The following is a 19,697-nucleotide window of genomic DNA, read 5'->3' as shown; positions in this document are numbered from 1 at the left end:
TAAGTTTGTATATTTTTATCTTTTTTTTGGTATTCTGAATAATTTGCTTATTAAATACTGAGAAAAGTGTGTTAAAATATTTATCAAAGATTTATAAGTTTCTCCTTGTAATTCTGCCATTTTTTTCTTTATATATTTCTAAGTTACGTTGCATACCATATGGCTGTGTACTTACACACTCAGGATTGTTTAAATTTCTTATTGGAGTCTCTGTTTGTTATTCTGTAATGATGAACCTAAGTTTTTAAAATATTTTGTTTATTGCTGTTTCTGTACCAGGTTTATTTTTATTTAGATTTACCTGGAATATCATTTTCTACTCTTTTTTTTTGGTGTGGTTTGATTTTGTATGTCTTGTGTAAGCATTATCTAGATGGATTTATTATTTTTCAGCCATTCTGATGATCTTTTTGATAGACAGAGAGGGAACAAATTATATCCATATTTCCAAATTCATCTTACAGTTGTCTTCATTTTCACAATGATGCAGCCGTTAAAATGTTTTAAAATTTTTTAAAATTTCCTTTTTTAATCAACTATAATAAATTTTTTTAAAGAATAAATGCTTTAAAATTTTCCTTTTTAAAATTTCCTTTCCTTTTAAAAAGGAAATATCTCTAATTCAATATCTTTGCACATATAATTTTCTTAAGATTCATACCTGTTTAAATGCTCCCCCTTCTTTCAGAAGAGTTTTTCTCTGACCTATTCCTTTTTAAAATAGCACTCCCATTATTTTATATCTTAGTATATTTATTTCTTCTTTAAAATTTCTTTTATAACACAAAAGTTATTTATAGACAGGTTATTTAGTGATATTAGTATTAATACTACTATTATACTAATCATTTTATTTACATGTTGATTATTTGATCTTAGTCAATAGAGGGAGAAAGATAAAGGAGCCCTAAAGGAGTAACATGCTCAAGTGAAGAGCAAGTAAAGAGGTAGAAATAAAGACTACTCAGGAGTGGCAGAGAATGAGAATGGGAGTACTTTTACAGAGAAAAGGAAATCTGTAATCCTCTAGGATTCTGGGGAAGAGTGAGGTAAGTGTAACTACATACATGTTTAAGGCGAAAAGGAGGTTAAATGAAGAATTGCCTACAGCAGACCTTATTTACTGAGTAAACAGGGGAGAATAAACGGAGCTGAGAACGTTGGAATATTTGTTAAGTGGAGCACCCTAAAAGAACAGAGGTTAGGCTCCAACTTTAGTTAGGGTGAAATTACAATGTGTATTCATTTGAATAGTACCTTCTGGTCTATGGCAGTAGGGGGTTAATAGAAATGATGCAGGGAGTGACTTAAGTTACAAAGTATGTGGTCATGCTGATGATGGAATGTATTATACAGGGCGAAGGTAGCATTGACCTAAGGTAGAAACATCGAAGGTAGAAACATCATGAATGCACTGTGAACACCATGTTAAGAGGGGCACCTGAATTCTTATTCCAGCTGTGCTCTAAACTATTGTGTAACTTTGAGCACAGATTTGCCTTCCCCCGAATTAGAAAGGGGTTGAGCCTGATCATCTCTAAAGCCCTTTTCAGTTTTCAGATGATGAGAGTATATGAAATAGATGGAGTTGAGTGATTAAAGGTTCAGGTAAGAGTGGGTAATGGGTGAGAAGAAGCAAGAACATGTATGAAGCTTGTAATAAGTTTTACCTCCTAACTTTGTAATAAATGTTACAAAGTTCATTGTAATCAATGAACTTGTTTTCAGTGTTCATTCACAATTCTGATCTCATTTACCTATTTAAAAATATAAGTTGGTAGAGATAGAAATTAGTATTCTCATTTATAGACAATCTAGCTAGAGGAAAGATCACTAAATTTCAAGTCTAATTCCAGCTGTGTTTCTAAGAATGGCATTTGCAAGCCACAGGTTTTATCCTTATTTTCTCATCTGTAGATTAGGGGGGTTGACTTCGGTATCATACTACCTGAATTTTACTTTTAGGCAGGTTTCTAGGTCAGGGTAATGTGGTAGTTGTTATGTGTCTGCATTTTATAAAGACATTTGACATATTAATCTTTTAGATTGTCCTTTGTAGACAAGAAATAGTAAATGTGTGGCAGCACTTGGGAGAATTTGCAACTTGGAAATTACCTCATAAAATGACACAGGATTCTTTCCTCAATATAGTCTTATTCACCGTTTTTAGCAATGACATGAATAAAGATATTGATGGCTTGCTGATTAAATATCCTATATGCTGGATAACAGAATCAAAGTCAAAGATGATCTCAGCAGACTTCAACTAAGAGCAGAATGGAGAGATGAAACCCTGTGGATTCCTCTGGTTGGGCCAGCAAGCACACTGCATAAGATGAGAGGCAGGGGCTTCCTTCAGATCTTGCCTCCATTACTTCTGTGTGACACATGGCCCCACATGCAAAAGGCATAAAAGAAAATTGTGAATTCTTTCTTTATCCTGGGGTCATGCCACTTCATTCCCCAAAGGCAACCAAAATTATTAGGTTTTCAAGTGTATACTTCAGGAGAATTCTACTCTCTAGTGTCAGAGTTGTCCTCCTTGCCCTCTTGTTTCATGTAATATTAGAGAAAAATAAATTTTATAGCTGGAAAAAGATTTATGTACCATAGAGTTCAGTGATTCTCAAAGTGTGGTCCTTGGGCTAGGAGTAGCAGCAGGAGCATCACTGAGAACTTGGTAGAAATGTAGCTTCTTGGGGCCCATCCTGGACCTTCTGAATTATTACTTCTGGGGGGCCCAGCAATTTGTGCCAGCAGCTGATTTTACATATGAGGAAACTATGATCAGAACAGTGAAGTAACATACCAAACATTATATAGTTACTGGTGGCTTCTGTTATATTTCACCCATAACTTGCTCTTTTTCTCGTGTAGTTTTGTCTCTTTTAAAAAAACATGTTTTGTTTTTAAAGTTATCAATATAAAAAATAGGCCATTGATTCACTTCCTACCTTTTTCATTTGTGCTTCTCTGTGTCTTTTGGGACATAGCAAATTCAGATGAATGCTATTTTGAGGTTTTTATCACGATTCTTTAGACTTAGCTGACTTTTAAAAACCAAACCTTAAATCGGCTCCCTGCTATTTTTTACATGCAAGACTTTTTGGTTGTCTCAAGGGTGACCTCTGACTTCTTTTCCAGACTCCTTTCCCATCATGTCATGTCTCTCCTCCTTTTAGAATTTCGAAGCTATATCCTGTTCTCACTGCATCTACTCCTTGCCTCATATTTCCTCTCTTTCTTTTCTCTCTGCACTGAAATCAGCCTTTCATTTGATTTCATCTTCTTAAAGCATTTGGATCTTCCAAATTGAAAAAATTAGTATCCTTTAGCCTTCCCGTGGCATTTTGGTTTTTCTATTTCTGTATTTGTGCTTGGCTTTATTTTGTTAATATGCATTTATATCAATCTTTTGTTAGTTTATATGCTCCTTGAGGACAAGGATCGTGTTTTATTTGTTGTCACTTCAGGCTTCTTGCACCATTCTCCTCACTTACTGGTTGATAGACAAATGTTGGTTGCATTTGTGTTCAGTGGAATGAGAACATACTCTGGGCTGTACTCAGTATGTGTAACTGTAACCAGTTGTCTTATAAATATTCTGATGACTGCATGGGATAGTAGGCACAGTAGGGATAAGTCAGCTCCAACTCCTCCACTGAATTTTACAAATGGAAAATTACAAATCCACAATCAGTTAATCTATATTTTGGTGTTCTTATATGCCTGGCGTAATGTTGTGCATGGAGGATATGTTTTCAGTGTCATTTCCATAAATAAAGGACAGCACATTTTTACTATTGATACTGCTTTATACTTATATACATTTAAATTACATGCATTGTTCCTCTTTGTGAACTTGAAACTTAGGTGTATGGTGTTAAGGAGATGTTTAAATTTTTCAAAATTCTTAACAAAATTTTAGTTGGTATCTTAAGATTAAGATACTCTGTTGTTGGGCTTTTCTGGTGGCGCAGTGGTTGAGAATCTGCCTGCCAATGAAGGGGACACGGGTTCGAGCCCTGGTCTGGGAAGATCCCACACGCCGCGGAGCAGCTGGGCCCGTGAGCCACAACTACTGAGCCTGCGCACCTGGAGCCTGTGCTCCGCAACAAGAGAGGCCACGACAGTGAGAGGCCCGCGCACCGCAATGAAGAGTGGCCCCTGCTCACTGCAACTAGAGAAAGCCCTTGCACAGAAACGAAGACCCAACACAGCCAAAAATAAATAAATTAATTAATTAATTTAAAAAAAAAAAGATACTCTGTTGTGCTAAATACCCAAATATCAAGACTAGGTGTTTCCTATTGACAAAGCTTCACATTCTAGTAAAATACAAAATTTTCTCAGATCATCTCAACATACTTGTCAAGGAAGAATATATATGCTTCACTGTGGGATAGAGTGGAAATTTTATCATTTTTATTTCAATTTTTCTGTAAAGCGTTATAATTTTATACTTAAATTTTAACTTTTTGAGTAGTATTCAAAGTACACTTTATAATATTTTAGAGAACTTTTGAAAAGAAGGAAATGTTGGAGATGAGTTTTTAAATGGTGGTTGCCTGGAATACAGTGATTTTGGTTCATCAGGCAAATGTTCTTATAAGCTGTCTTGAGAAATGGAGATGTTATGGGTGGCTTAGGACCAAAGTTAACAACTTTGAAAGAATGTGCCACTATATTAATTTTGAAATTATTTTTCTCCAAGACACATCATTTTTATCAATTTTTAGCTAACTGTGTGGAAAATGGAGAAGTGGAATGCTTCAATAAAATTTTGTGATCAGAGGTAAATTGTAAAAATTAAATATAATAGATTACCAGCCCATTTAGAGGCTCATATTACCTTAGCAGTTGTATATGGGGAATTTACATACAGCAGGGTTGTTGATTGCTGTTTTTAGATCAATAATTTTAACCTTACTGTAACATTGTAAGCTTGTAAATTTGATCTTATTGTTATGTCATACCAAACATATGCAGAACTCTTTTGTCATTGTTCTAGAGCCATTTAAAAGGCAGTTCAGATAGTAATACATGAGAAGGTAGAAAAATGTTATGATTCTTCTTCTGTCCTTAGGAGTTTATAGTTGGCATAGGAGACTTTATGCAAAGGAAACAGAAAGCATTCTGCACAATAGCTTTCAATTTCAGAGTGGAACATAACTAATTTTTCTATTTATCTGGCATTTTAAATTTAGTTTGTCAAGTTATTGTTATTTGTCCACAGTCAACTAAAAGTTTGTGCTTATTAATATCATCAGGGGCAGGCTTTGCTGGATGGTAATAAAGTAAAGCTGTGTCACATCTGTAGTTCCTGTCTCTAGCACCTGTTTCCTACGAAAATGTAGAGCTGAGTTTCTCATTTTTTCTATTTTAGTGAGCATTTGTCCTGTGCTTTCACATTCTTTCTTCATGGGGAAAGTAATGTATGCACAAGTGTGGAGATTGCCCAACACCAGCCAATTTATTTGATCAATGAGGAGCATATACACATGGCTCAGTCTTCACCTGCACCATTTCAAGGTAAGTAAAAGATGATGTCCCTGCTCTCCACCCTTCCCCACCAAGTGGATAGCCACCTTTCCCAGTAAGGTTTTACAGAATGAGATACTATCTTGAATAGTTAAGCTAAGCAATAAGGATCGATTTCTGAAGAAGAAAGAGAAGACCACAAGTAAGTGATAACAGCTTGCTAGTTTTTTACTGAAAGCTTCTCACATACAACATGGTCTTATGTGTATTGAGGAATAAAATGTGGAGAATTTCCTTTATATCAAAAGAGGATTAATAAGTATTTGAAAAATGTAATCCAATGAGTAATTGACAAATATTATAAATTAAAGGTTTTCATTGTCCCGTGGTTTTAGGAATGTAATGACTTACAGAAAATTACTGTTAAACTTTGTACTATTTGAAATTTCAACCAAAATCAAATTTCTAGAGTTGTATAGTATGTAGTTTCTTCATTGATATTAATATCTTATTTTCTTTTAATTACAGACTACATTGTTTGTAGGTATTTGGTTGTAATTTAACTTACATTCATATTTTCATTGGTTCTCAACTAATCACCTAGATATCACCAAAATAATGCTATGTCCCTTTTTCTCTAGCTGTGCATTCTAAAGCTTTGGTTTTGTGTTTGGAATTCATAATTTTCGATGAATAACTCTTTTTAAATGTTATAATATTAAATCGAACCATATAGAAATATCTTTTTTAGTTCAATCTAATTTATCAGTTCTAGCGATGTCTGGTTGAAACAGTCTTAGTATATCACAAAATGTAATTAAAAAATGTTTTTTAATAAAATTAACTAAAGTATTTTTATTGATACAATAGTCTGTCAAATGAGTATTTAGCCTCCATATTATTTATTATGGCTTTTTGGTTTCCTACAAATGATTCTGATTTAATTTGATGAAAGCATCTTTTTCTTACCTTAAGGATTATTAAGGTTTTTTTTAAGGTAAAAAAGAACATTGAACCTCATGTAATTGTGTCCTGATTATTGCCTACATTTTCCTCCATCTTGCAACACATTTTAAGCTATTTACTTTATTATTCTGTAATTTTGGATGTTTTGTGTATGAACTACTATGTAATTCGAAATGACCCAGTTCTCAAACTGTACACTTAAGAGTTGTACAGTATGTGCATATTTAAAAACTGTGTTATTTAAATACTGTTTCAGGATTATTTAAATACCGTGTTTCCTTGTTCTAGAGTCATTTAAAAGGCAGTTCAGATAGTAATACATGAGATTATTTAAATATTGTGTTTCCTTGACTCTGAAAGTGTTGAGGATCATCTGACTTTAGATTTTATTTATTTATTTATTTTTTGGCGTTGGGTCTTCGTTGCTGTGCGCGGGCTTTTTCTAGTTGTGGCGAGCGGGGGCTACTCTTTGTTGCGGTGCGTGGCCTTCTCATTGCAGTGGCTTCTCTTTGTTGCGGAACACAGGCTCTAGGCACACGGGCTGCAGTAGTTGTGGCTCACGGGCTTAGTTGCTCCGCGGCATATGAGATCTTCCTGGACCAGGGCTCGAACCCGTGTCCCCTGCATTGGCAGGAGGATTCTTAACCACTGTGCCACCAGGGAAGTCCCTGACTTTAGATTTTGTCAAGCAAAATAAAAGGATTTACTTATGATAATAGCAGAGGGCATCACTAGTCATGAGGAAAGATAGTATTGGCAATACCAGGTCCCTACTTATTTTAAATCTTACTGGTTTCTTACTAATACCTTGAATCATGGAAGACTTTGTGGGGCATTATCCTGCCTATTTCCCATGATTGGTGAGGAGAAGGTACATTCTTAGGGCAGGTGTTGGCATATAGATAATTATAGTGAACATAACCATATTGATGTGGAGATTTCCTAGAAGTGTGAAAACAGGAAAATTGCCCTTGATTATGTGTGTTGTTTAGATCAGTATTTTTATCCCATTTGCATCAGTACGGAACAGCAGAAAGGCAACACGAAATATATGATGTCTACAGCCATCTCTGTCTTGATTGATGTGATACATCATCCAGCTGTTAAAAAAATAAAGCCATCCCCCAAAATGGACTTCCCAGTTAATGCCTATGCTGAGATTTTTTTATAAATCAGGATTAAGGAGAAGTAACCTTTATCCCCAGAAAAGTGTTATTCAGAAGGTCAAAATACTCACCATGAGACTAAGAACTGGCTGGGTTATACAGTATTACATTAGCTACATTTTTGTGTCTAGCTCAGTGAAAATGACATCAAGGTCAAACAGTGAAAGAATAAGAGAGAGAGGGACTTTGAATCCTTTATTTTGCGTAAAATAAATTTTATTTAGAGTTGTTTAATCAGCAGACCTCCAAAACAGTCATAATTGAAATTATACATAACATTATGTTTCAGACTTGGTACATTAAGGCTTTCCTGCTATTAGATGTTTTATGTATATATTATTTTAAAATTACCTCAAATATTTAGGAAGTCTCAGGAAACCATAGGAAGAATGTTCAAGTCCTAAACTGGTTTTGGGGTATATGTATTGAATGGTCTTCTTCTGTCATGGAAGATTCAGTATTCACATTGTATAAGCTATTACCAAACAGATGTTTATATGCTTTAATGTATAGATAGTTTATATATTGTGTGTTGATATAGCTGTCAGACAGTGTTATACCTCCCCCATCTGATTTCAAAAATTGATTTGCGTTGAGAGACATATAAATAAGAAGTACTAAAATGAGAAAGTTTTAAAAATTACACTTTAAAAGGAGTTAGGAAATAAAGAGCAATGTACATTAAGCGATACTGTGCTTCACTCTAAAAATTACCGTACATGTAGCATTACACTTAAGCAAGAATTATTACTGTGATCTGTAACGTATGTTTCTCCTCTCTGCTTTAGTACTGGTAAGTCCTTATGGCTTAAATGGCACGCTAACAGGCCAAGCATACAAGATGTCAGACCCAGCCACCCGTAAGTTGATTGAGGAATGGCAGTATTTCTACCCAATGGTGCTGAAAAAGAAAGAAGAATTGAAAGAAGAGGAGGAGTTGGGGTATGATGATGATTTCCCCGTGGCAGTAGAAGTAATTGTTGGTAAGAGAAAATATTTTGCCTGAAGAACTTAATTCTGTCTTCTTCATCTTCCTTAATTTAAAGAGATAATCATTCAGATTCATCAAAAATAATCTCCATAATTTTCCTATCTTTTTTAATTCTCTTGACACAGTGGTATTTGCTGAGTAGTTATCTTGCCTGAAGCACCAATGGTCCCCGTATTCCAAATGCTATTATGATAATGTTGGAACACATGTTTAAATAGCTATTAACTTATGAAAGGACGAAACCTATCACTTTTGGCAGTACCTAGTGAGCTTTGACTCTGACCACTGGAATAATGAATTTGGCGGTCGAGTGTGAACTTTTTCTCAGGCCTTGTGCTCTCTCTCTCTTGCCTCACAGGTGGTGTTCGGATGGTTTATCCTTCAGCTTTTGTTTTGATCTCTCAGAATGACCTCCCAGTTCCTCAGAGTGTTGCTGGTACCGGAGGCCATATTACAGTTGGGCAGCAGGGACTTGGTAGTGTGAAGGACCCAAGTAACTGTGGGATGCCGCTCACCCCGCCCACCTCTCCAGAACAGGCTGTCATAGGTGAGTGCGGTCCGGGTGTGGAAGAGATCCCAGAAAATCGTGTAGTTCCCTTGCCGTGGAACAGGTGAGAAAACACATTGAGAAATTCCTGGTGGAAGAGATGGAGATAGAGTAATGTGGGGATTTTACAAAATGGAGAAAGAAAATTGTAAACAAACAGAATTTATGAGCTCAGAATTTTAATTGTGCCTGTATTAGTCTTTACTCAAATTACACAGTTTAATTGTTTCTCGTAAGTTCTCCATGTGCATCTGCTCTTTTATACTGATGTGGGTGCATTTAGGAGACAAGATGTGAGTTTCTTTTCTTTCTTTTTTTTTTTTTTTAAAAAAAAAGGAAAATACTAAATCAGAGAATAGTTGATGCCTTTGCCCAATTGGCTGTTGCCAGCCAGGGACAAGTCTTGGATGAATTCTCTTTCCTTATTATATTATAAAGTTAGTCTAACATCCAGGATTTCTGAATAAATGCCTTGTCCTTTCAATAATGTATTTATCTACAGTAATGACAAATATTAATTACATTTGAAAAATTTGTCAATTTCAACATTCTTCCTTCTTGGAAAAATACAGAAATTGTTTAATTTGGGAGAATGTTGCCTTCTTTGTTGAGTAGTATATATCGTATATTAACTTTTTTGTTGTTGTAGTTGACTTCATTTTAATTGAAAATCTAGTCAATGAGAAAAGGATACTCATCATACTTGAGCTGAAATGAGATTAATTATAGGTATTTAATGTGGGCTGTGTTGGCAGGAGCATCAGAGTAAGTAAAGCCTTGGCTGCTAAACTTTGAAAACAGACTATCAGGCATGATACATGCTCATCATGTGGTGAGTTTCGTGAGGGTCAGATAAGACAGTTTTTCAGAGTTTCTAGCATAGTGCTTGGCATGTAGTGGCATTCAGTAAATGTTCATGGTTAAATAATATACTGGGGAAAAGTATAGACTTTGTGATTGAATCTAATTTTAAAACCTAGCTGTAGTTCCTACTATGTGAGTGACCTTATTTAATTCTCATACTTGCTCTGAACACCAGTTTCCTTCTCTGTTAAATACTATAAAGTTTCCAGGGTTATTATACATATTAGATCATGTACTTGACAGTGCTTGGTAAACAATAAAGCAATATACAAACAGTAGTGTAAGCAATTTAAAGCAGTGCTCAAAACTCCAGTTTCAGCACACAGTATTAAGTTATCTGGAAGGAATTACTCAGATACTGTGTGGGAGACAGAAATGGACAACACGTAGCCTTTGGGTTTTTTTGGGGGGTGGGGAGGGGGGAGGGTTTGGCCGTGCCACATGGCTTGCGGAATCTTAGTTCCTCTAACAGGGATCGAACCCCTGCCCCTTGGAGTGGAAGCGTGGAGTCCTGGCCACTGGACCACCAGGGACGTCCCTAGCCTTTGTTTTTAAGAGCCTTGTAGTTACTAAGATGGTGAAAAAATGTACTATGTCCGGCTCTAATATGGTAGAGCAGAGAATTTGGATGATCTCTTATGAAAGGATTTGCTATCAATCAGTTTTTATTAAAACTACTTTAAACTGGGGCTTCCCTGGTGGCTCAGTGGTTGAGAGTCCGCCTGCTGATGCAGGGGACATGAGTTTGTGCCCCGGTCCGGGAAGATCCCACATGCGGCGGAGCGGCTGGGCCCGTGAGCCATGGCCGCTGAGCCTGTGCATCCAGAGCCTGTGCTCCTCAACGGGAGAGGCCACAACAGTGAGAGGCCCGCGTACCGCAAAAAAAAAAAACTACTTTAAACTGAAAAAGCATAAAAATACTTGTACAGTTTTTTATAATAATATCATAGAGAAGATATATTTTAAAGAGTCTAGAATTATCAGTATTTTGAAAAATGTTAATCATATTTCATATCAAAGCTTGGATTTGGATTTTTAACAGTTATACTACATAAGTTGGCATCAGTTTTTGTTTATGTTTGTTTTTGTTTTGCCTGGTACTTAGTGAAATTTGTGTTCACCTTAAAACTGAAGGCCTGCTGTATGCATGATGCCTTGGCCTTTGATCAGTTCAGAACTCTAAATCCGTAATTCAAAAAAAAGAAGTTTGGGGACTTCCTTGGTGGTCCAGTGGTTAGGACTCTGTGCTTCCACTTCAGGGGGCACGGGTTCGATCCCTGGTCTGGGAACTAAGATCCCACATGCCATGTGGGGCAAAAAAAAAAGAGAGAGAGAGTAAACCTAAAAAAAAAAGTTGTTTTGTTATGGTGGGTTTCAAGTGTACCTTGTAACTATAGATATTCAGATTTCTTCCCTTCTAACTCTGTGTATGTCACTGTGCTAGGCCCTGGGTAAATAAATCTCTTGATGCCTCCTCATTCCCAAAAACAAACAAAACTAAAATTGACTGATATATTTGTAATAAAATTAATTTGTCCAAGTTTATACATCATAATAATGTTGAATTACAGCTTAGGACTCCTAATATTCCATCAGCAAGAGTCCTGCTCAGCCTTGTCATTCTGCACTTGACTGATGTTGAGCATTGCCGTGTTTTCCTAGACATAGGACAAAGTGGGTTACTTTGCCCCTTAAAATGGCCAAGAGTCTCCTAGATTAGCATGGATTCTCGGAGGGCCAAACAGTTCTGCCTCGTGTGGATAGGTACATCAGCTTGTGTTTTCTGTTTATGGAGATAATTGTGAGAAGAAACATTCAATATGCATTTAACAGCATGGAGTACAGTTCTCATTTAATTCCATATAAGGTCTGACTCACATTTTAGTTAAATCATTAAAAGCTACTGAAAAGCATTTACCCAACTTTAATCAGAAAAGATTTTGTGGCTTGCTTTCCCCGTGCCCTCTCCTGTTTTCGCCATAAATAATTCCCTTATGATACCATGGATTTACGATCTGTTTGGCTGTATTGTAGGGTGTTTGGGGGTAAAAGGCTATGTTATCTACTTCTCTTTGTTTCTTCACTTTGCCTAGTTTTATAATAGGCATTTGAAAATCCACTGTAAAATCAAAATGATTTATTTTGTACCATGAACCAAGTCAGAGGACTTTTAAGATAAAAGGTAGCAATGAAAGATCAAATTTCTTGTCTCCGTTAATTTATCTCATTTGTATTATAACAGTACTTTTCTGGAGAACAAGAAAGTTTCTGTTCCTAAGAATGTAAGCATTGGGGTTTGTTTTTTCTTTCTTTTTTTAAAAAATAGAGCTGAGGGGCTTCCCTGGTGGCGCAGTGGGAAGATCCCACATGCCGCGGAGTGGCTGGGCCCGTGAGCCATGGCTGCTGAGCCTGTGCGTCTGGAGCCTGTGCTCCGCAATGGGAGAGGCCACAACAGTGAGAGGCCCGGGTACCGCAAAAAAATAGAGCTGAGACTAACCATTCAACTCATATAATGGTTGTTTTGCAGTGATACCAAGAATATTAGTTTGTGATATAAGGTTGTTTCTTTCTTCTTCACACGACAGTGGAGGCCTTTCAGAGCGCTTAAAATTGATTATTTCAATCAAGATGTTTTGCATCGTAGTACTATCAAGAGTAAAACCCACAATATGTTTATGAACTCAAATAGATAAAAGTAGTTGAATCAGAATTTAATACTGGAAATTGACTTCAGTATTTGTCTTGTATGAGATGGAAGTAGTAAAATACTTATAACCAATAACTAGTATTATCAGCAATTATAGTAGACATAGAAAATGGATTGTAACACCAAGTACAGTTGGAAAAACTGAGTGGAGTTGTTAGAGAGGAACCAGTGAATTTTTAATCCTCTGATATAAAATGTTGAGTCAACTTCTTTCAGTGTTTTAGTATTAAGCTTTCATAAGTAGTGTTAGGCATAAGGATGAACAGTTCCACACACAGATTTGAAATTTGACCTTCTTAAGAATTTCTTTCTCTTACCCAGGGCACTGCGTGCAGATGTTACACAGCCATTTAGCTACATGAGCATAAAGCTCCCTCTACTGTTTTGTTCTGCCTTGAGACTTATTTACTGCATTGGGCTTTAAAAATTCAAACGACCCATGCATGTTTACATCTTTAATATTGTCATGTTTGAATCCTCCCATGTAAGTTGTCTCCAATACCTGTGGAGCAGGAATGCCTCTGGATGGATATGCCATTGAGGGTATGTGAGTGTGAGTATTGATGTGATTGAAAGCTATACTGATGCAAATTTACTCATACCTACAGATCGTGTTATTGTCAGGGGCAGCAGCAAAGTTACATGATCAGTTTCAACAATTAAATATTTATGTTAAATAAGCCAGCAGTCTGTGCACTAGGAGACCTTTTCAGAAAATTCTGACATTCCAAATTGTCCTTCTTTCCTAGGTGAGAGTGGAGGGACACAGAGTGCTGTCAGTCACCTAGGTTCCCAAGATGGGGGGATGATAACTATGCACAGTCCAAAGAGATCGGGGAAGATTCCTCCAAAACTCCACAATCACATGGTCCATCGAGTCTGGAAGGAATGCATCCTCAACAGAACGCAGTCCAAGTATGTTTTTTGCATTCTGTCTGGATTGTGGTTTAGTAACCATGTCTTTTATTACTACATGAAGAGGATCAATCACATTGTGCTGTTGTGTGACCACACCCTGAGGGGGTCACTGGATTGTTAGTTCATCTTTTTGAACATAATAGGGTAAAATTCAAAACAAAGATGTTAAAATAATTTGACTATCCAGGAAAAATTTGAAGTTCCTGATCATCTCAAGATTGTCATGGTGTTCATCTGACATTTTTTAGCACAGCTGGCTCAGAGATTCACTCTGAGTGTCAGGACAGTAATTGTGGGTTTGGTTTTTCCCTGTATACCTACTAATGAATGTTTCCTGTTTACAAAGGGAAATGACCTTCTTTGCCATGTTTTCTATTATACATTAGCCTCATGCTTTAGTTGACAATGCATTTCTGAACTGAACTGATGACAATTAGCGGGGTGTTTAGTAGCTGCTGTGCTTCTGTTTGTTGACTTGGGGAAATTCTTTTCTTCCCCTACTCAACTTCCCTCCCTTGCCCCACCTCCCTCCCGCCCATCCCCTCTGACCTCCCTCCTTCCTTAACATAGTTTTGGAAAAGAAGAGGAATTGATTCTAAGAAGAGCTGGCTGGTGATTATTTTAATTGCATGAATGATAATGTCAAACAGTAGTCAGTAAATACTATTTCACTTATCAAGATTTACATAAACATATTCAGCATATTTTCACATCTGTTTTGATATGACTGAGGTGTCCAACTTTTTGATTGATACAGATAAACAAAAGAGTCTTCATTCTCTAGAGCAGAATAAATATGGACATTCTTGTCAGTAATTCCTAAGAACTCATTTAGAAGCCAATTAAGTGTTTCTTCAGTGACTGCTACTCAAAGCTTTATATACACAATTAAAACCTGTCCTTTGGACCTAGCTTTTAGGAAATTCGTACTATGTATTTATTTCCCAAATAGTTGGCTCTAGAATAGGCTACTAAAGAAGATTTAGTAGAAAAAAATCTAAAATAATTGCAGTGGGAAATCATATGTCAAGTTCTAGAATTTAAAAGGTATCTCTATTCACTTTAAAATGATCTTTTCCTTTAGAATTATTGGTACAGATATTTTCACTTATGTCTGCAATGCCTAGACAATTTCCATGTTAACATTTTCTTTTTCTTTTCCTTTTATTTACCATCTTTGATTTTTATCACTACTAACCTTTCCACCAAGTCTAACAAATCAGAGGCCTTCTATCAGCAGCACCGAACAGGGAAGTGAGACACCCAGAAAGGCGGGGGGCGGGGGGGGGGCATGGAGAGCAAGCAAAGTCCTTGCACAGCCATCAGTGAAACACTTTGCAGTATCAGCTGTAGCAAAATCAACAATACAGAAATACTGCCGAGTGTTCTTATTTATGCAGTAGTAGACATCTACTTTTTGCTACCAATTATTAGTAACATGCAGGAGATATATTTGATTTTTGTGTTTTAGTTCACATCACTTGTGTGGAGTGCTGCCCTTAAATGCTAGTAAATATAGGTGTTTTAAGAGTGATTTAAACAGTCTATCTGAGGGTATATAATTCATAGATGCTGTGAAAAGATAATTTTTAAAAATCTAGGTTATTTCTGCAGAATTTAGGTGACTTTTTAAAAACCAACAGATAATATTGCCAGGTAGTGTTTTAATTGCTATGTGTAGCACCCATGTTAAAATGTATATTAAACTTAAATAAAAATATTTGGAATCCTGACTCTTCTAGTGCATGGCAGTAGTAAGTTGCCTTTCCCACCCCAGCAACCTCCCACCTTGAGTTGCTTTCAATCATCTATCAGCAAGATACCATTACTGTGTAAAATGTATTCATGTCTTTCTAACATTTTCCCCCCAGAGGTATGGATATTATCTCATGTTTACACAAGCCACATTTTTTAACCTTTTTTAGGAGGAGCCAGATGTCAACTCCAACTCTTGAAGAAGAGCCTGCTAACAATCCTGCTACTTGGGATTTTGTGGATCCAACCCAAAGAGTCAGCTGTTCTTGCTCTAGGTAGGTAGGGGCCAAGGCAGAACAGTATGATAGAACATTTCGTTGGTTGTCTCCTGGCCTCTCAGACCACTTCTTCCACATCATTTTGCTTTATTTTGTTTTATTATTTATGTATTTTTAATTTTTTATTATTTTAAAAATATTTATTTATTTATTTGGCTATGCTAGGTCTTAGTTGCGGCATGTGGGATCTTCGTTGTGCCTTGCAGGGTCTTTAGTTGAGACATGTGAACTCTTAGTTGCGGCATGTGAGATTAGTTTCCTGGCCAGGGATCGAACCTGGGCCCCCTGCATTGGGAGCGCGGAATCCTAACCACTGGACCACCAAGGAGGTCCCCGCTTTGTTTTGTTTTTAAATCTTCTGCTTCCAGTGGTGGAAAAAAGCTTGGTGTTTTTCTTCTATGCAGATGCTACAGTTTTATTGTCGGGACTCAGAGTGAGCCTTTTTAGACAACTGGCCCTGTTACCAAATTGCTCCCACAGATTTCTTCAGGATAACTTCTTCAGAACCGAAAGCATCAGTTTGACAAGACAGTCTCTTGCCATTTAACTGAGTTTATTTAATTACTCTTAATTATAAAGTTGAGATAAATATCAAGCAGGTTGGCTTGAATTAATAGAATTTGGATTAAATAGACCTTTCATAGAAAATTTTTGTTGTTGGTGCCCGTGTTTTTTGGTGACTGAAGTAGGTATGTGGTGATAACACCTGCTGAAAGCTAAAATTGTTGCTCATTCATTTAGATATTTGAATAGAAACCCAAATTATTTTCTGTAGAAAATTTTTGCACTCCTCATTTATGTTCCCTTGACTTATCACTCCTTGTGGTAATAGAGAATCTTATTGTCACAGATTTTCATGGGGGTTCTTAAATTTCTTAAGTGTATATCAGCCTTACCCCCCTCCCCCACCAGCTCAGCTCACTGTAGGAGCATGTGGTGATGATTATTCACTTAGTGAGCAACTCAGAGTGTCTTTGCTTCCATGTGATACTGCTCAATACTTAGGTCAGTTGAGATGAGTGTACTTGGAAGATGGCCATTCATTTCTCTAGTTTAGATCACGGGGTTCTTAATGTGGCATATATGAATAGGCTTTGGGCTAGGGAGGTGGTCATGATGCCCGAGAATCTCTGCAAACACACATACACACGTGTGCACATGTGTGTTTGTACACTTAGGCAGCAGTTTTGACAGCTTCTTCCTGTTCCCCCTTCCCTATAAATTGATTCTCTTTTATCAAGCTCTGCCTTGGTAGTCAGCTTTTTGTTGAGATGCTGTAAGTACCTAATGAAACTCTTTGATTGATTTTTCAAGGAAGATGTTTTCAATGATATTATTTGCTCATTAAGGGTCCTCTTTCTGAGCATGTGAGAATCTCTCTAGTCTCAGGATAGGTGTGGTATACCAGCTGAATACCTGGTTTACTTTCATCTCTAGGCCATTGTAAATTGTGTGACAAAAAGTATTTTCCTATTAACAGTGGCTTCTAAACAGCTTACAGCCAAGTTATGGTCCACCTTTAGAAAGTACATAGGATAAAAAGTTTAGTGTATTTAACTTCACTTGTGCCTGCATCTTATTTTTCCTGCTCTTTTCCTTAATCTATATTTTTTTCACTTTTTAAAAATAACTTTTTTACTGATTTCTATCACATTTTTATTTACTACCTTGCATTATTTTTACCTGAAGTGTAAATAAACAAATAACACTTTTTCTTTTGTCCTCCGGAGTTATTGCTCTATTTCCTCACCAAATTCTTATACCCTTCAGGTCTTATTTGTAGACATGCATTTGCATTCTATTCCATTGACTTCTAAATGTTTATCTCTAGACCTGACTTCTTATATGTACTCTAGTCTTGTATTTTGGAGAGTGCTTTTAAGATAAACCCTTACTATCAATATACCTGTTTCCTCACAAACCAGGTACCCGATTGCAGTCATTTTTGTCACAGTTTTCCCCTTCTCAGCCTAGAAACTTTATCATTTATTTATTTTTCTTAATTTTCTAGATCAATTTTATCATTGCATTTCACAATGATTTCCTTTGAAATGTCTGTTATAGTCATTCTACTTTCCTTATTCTTTTAGTCACCATGTGTTTCTGCACTATTTGGCCCTGCCTCTGATTTCCCTCCCATTAAGGCCAAACCACTCATATAGTTAGCCTTCTGAGCCCGATCTTCCTGCTGCCTGCCTCAGTGAGGTCCCTTACCTGTTCACAGATTTGCAATGATGGTCTGTTACTTACTGGTGTATCCCTTATTCTAACCATTCCACAATGTAGTTGAGTTGTTAAATGCAGTTGAAAAAAATGACTTTATAAGATTATCCACTTTGCAAAAAGTCCTTACTTTGAAGAGGCTACTATAAAATATCTATCAAAGGACTGGTGTGGTTAAATGCTCTCTGAGAAAATCCAAATCAAAAAGTTTTATGTGAAAGACTTTTAGAGCTTAGATCTTAAAGTAAGCACCCTTAGAAGATATTGAGATAATTGAGATATTTTCAGATGAGACATTTCATCTCTTACTGTGGTACTTTGCCCTGGAGATTTAAAGTCCAATTTTTGCCTTATTGACAATAGCCTTATGCATAGACAACCTTCTTCAAAGTCAGGATTTTTTTTTTTTTTTTAAAGTGTAGCAAAGACTTTGGCAAGAGTGTTTTCAGATTATCTACTGCAGGATTACCGAACCCGTTATGGAATGGTCCTCTCCTCACACTATTTAACGGCCTTATGGGGCAGGGTGGCCATCCTGCTGTCCCACTAAACCATCCCATTATGCCACACAAATCCGTTTTACTTCCCACTAGGGCATTGTTTAGTGCAATGCAACAGTAATTTAATGCCACTCTAGTGGCCTCAGAGAGTTACTGATACACTGGCAGGAGAGCTTACATTTTTTCTGGGAGTGATTTATATATTGGGAGGAACTGGCTGACCTGCTATATAACTTTTTTGCACAGATTAAACCTTAGGATCATCTAGTGGGCCCTTACTGAGCATTTCTCACACCCGTGCTTGCCAAGAAGTGTGTTAGGATGTGAGCAGACTTACTATTCCTGCTTAGATAGTACAGATGCATTTGTATGTGTGTGTTGTTTTAATATTCACTCACAACCTTCTGCTTCTGTCTCATTTTAACATGTTTCTGTAAGATCCAAAGTTGTCTTTTATCCCTTCTTTCTTGGATAATAGTAGCATATAAAGTTCCTAGTATATTTATCCTATTAAATATTCTTATTTATTTATTTTATTTATTTATTTTTGCCTGCTTTGGGTCTTCGTTGCTGCACGCAAGCTTTCTCTAGTTGTGGCGAGTGGGGGCTACTCTTCCTTGTGGTGCGCGGGCTTCCCATTGCAGTGGCTTCTCTTGTTGCGGAGCACAGGCTCTAGGGCGCCTGGGCTTCAGTAGTTGTGGCGCACAGGCTTAGTTGCTCCTTGGCATGTGGGATCTTCCCGGACCAGAGATCGAACTGGTGTCTCCTGCACTGGCAGGCGGATTCTCAACCACTGCGCCACGAGGGAAGTCCCCCTATTAAATATTCTTAAAACTGACCCTTAGTTTCACACTTTGGGGGAGAGTTGCGTAGTTATCTTATTCCTGATTTACAACACTATAAGCTTTTATAAACCATTCTTTTTTTTTTTTTTGATTAGCCATTCTATATTGGAGTTGGTAGAGTGTTGTAAAATAGAAATTGGAAGCTTTGTTTTGGTTCTTTTCTTGACAGATGATCTCATTACTGTTAGTTTTAAAATGCAATATGAATAGATTGTCTGAGGACCTCACCAAATTTGAAAGATTTGGGGATTTTCAAATTAGTATTTTTATAGAGGTTAGCAGCATATTAATTAATGTTTCTTAAGTTCATCTCTTATCTACTTAACTTGTATATAACTGGTTCATTGTTTTCTGTCAGGGTGTGTTGCAGTTTTTAGTCATTATCAATATATTTAACACCCAGAGTCCATTTAGATGTATTATTGCATATAACGTGTGCTTAAAAAGACATAACCT

The 19,697-nt window shown here is 36.7% G+C and overlaps 1 protein-coding gene across 2 annotated transcripts in view; it reads left to right on the top strand.

Annotated features, from left to right (window-relative positions):
- Positions 1–19,697, top strand: part of MED13L (mediator complex subunit 13L) — a 301,913-nt gene that overhangs the window by 234,088 nt on the left and 48,128 nt on the right. For both annotated transcript variants that reach the window (XM_082853249.1, XM_082853248.1), the window contains exons 5-9: positions 5,387–5,532; positions 8,402–8,596; positions 8,963–9,151; positions 13,472–13,637; positions 15,566–15,670. In XM_082853249.1, coding sequence (XP_082709375.1) covers positions 5,387–5,532; positions 8,402–8,596; positions 8,963–9,151; positions 13,472–13,637; positions 15,566–15,670 — 801 coding nt within the window. The remainder of the gene's footprint in view (positions 1–5,386; positions 5,533–8,401; positions 8,597–8,962; positions 9,152–13,471; positions 13,638–15,565; positions 15,671–19,697) is intronic.

The sequence above is a fragment of the Leucopleurus acutus genome, assembly GCF_964270905.1.
Source record: "Leucopleurus acutus genome assembly, chromosome: 13".
NCBI classification, from domain to species: Eukaryota; Metazoa; Chordata; class Mammalia; order Artiodactyla; family Delphinidae; genus Leucopleurus; species Leucopleurus acutus.
This window is presented reverse-complemented; position numbering and strand designations above follow the sequence as displayed.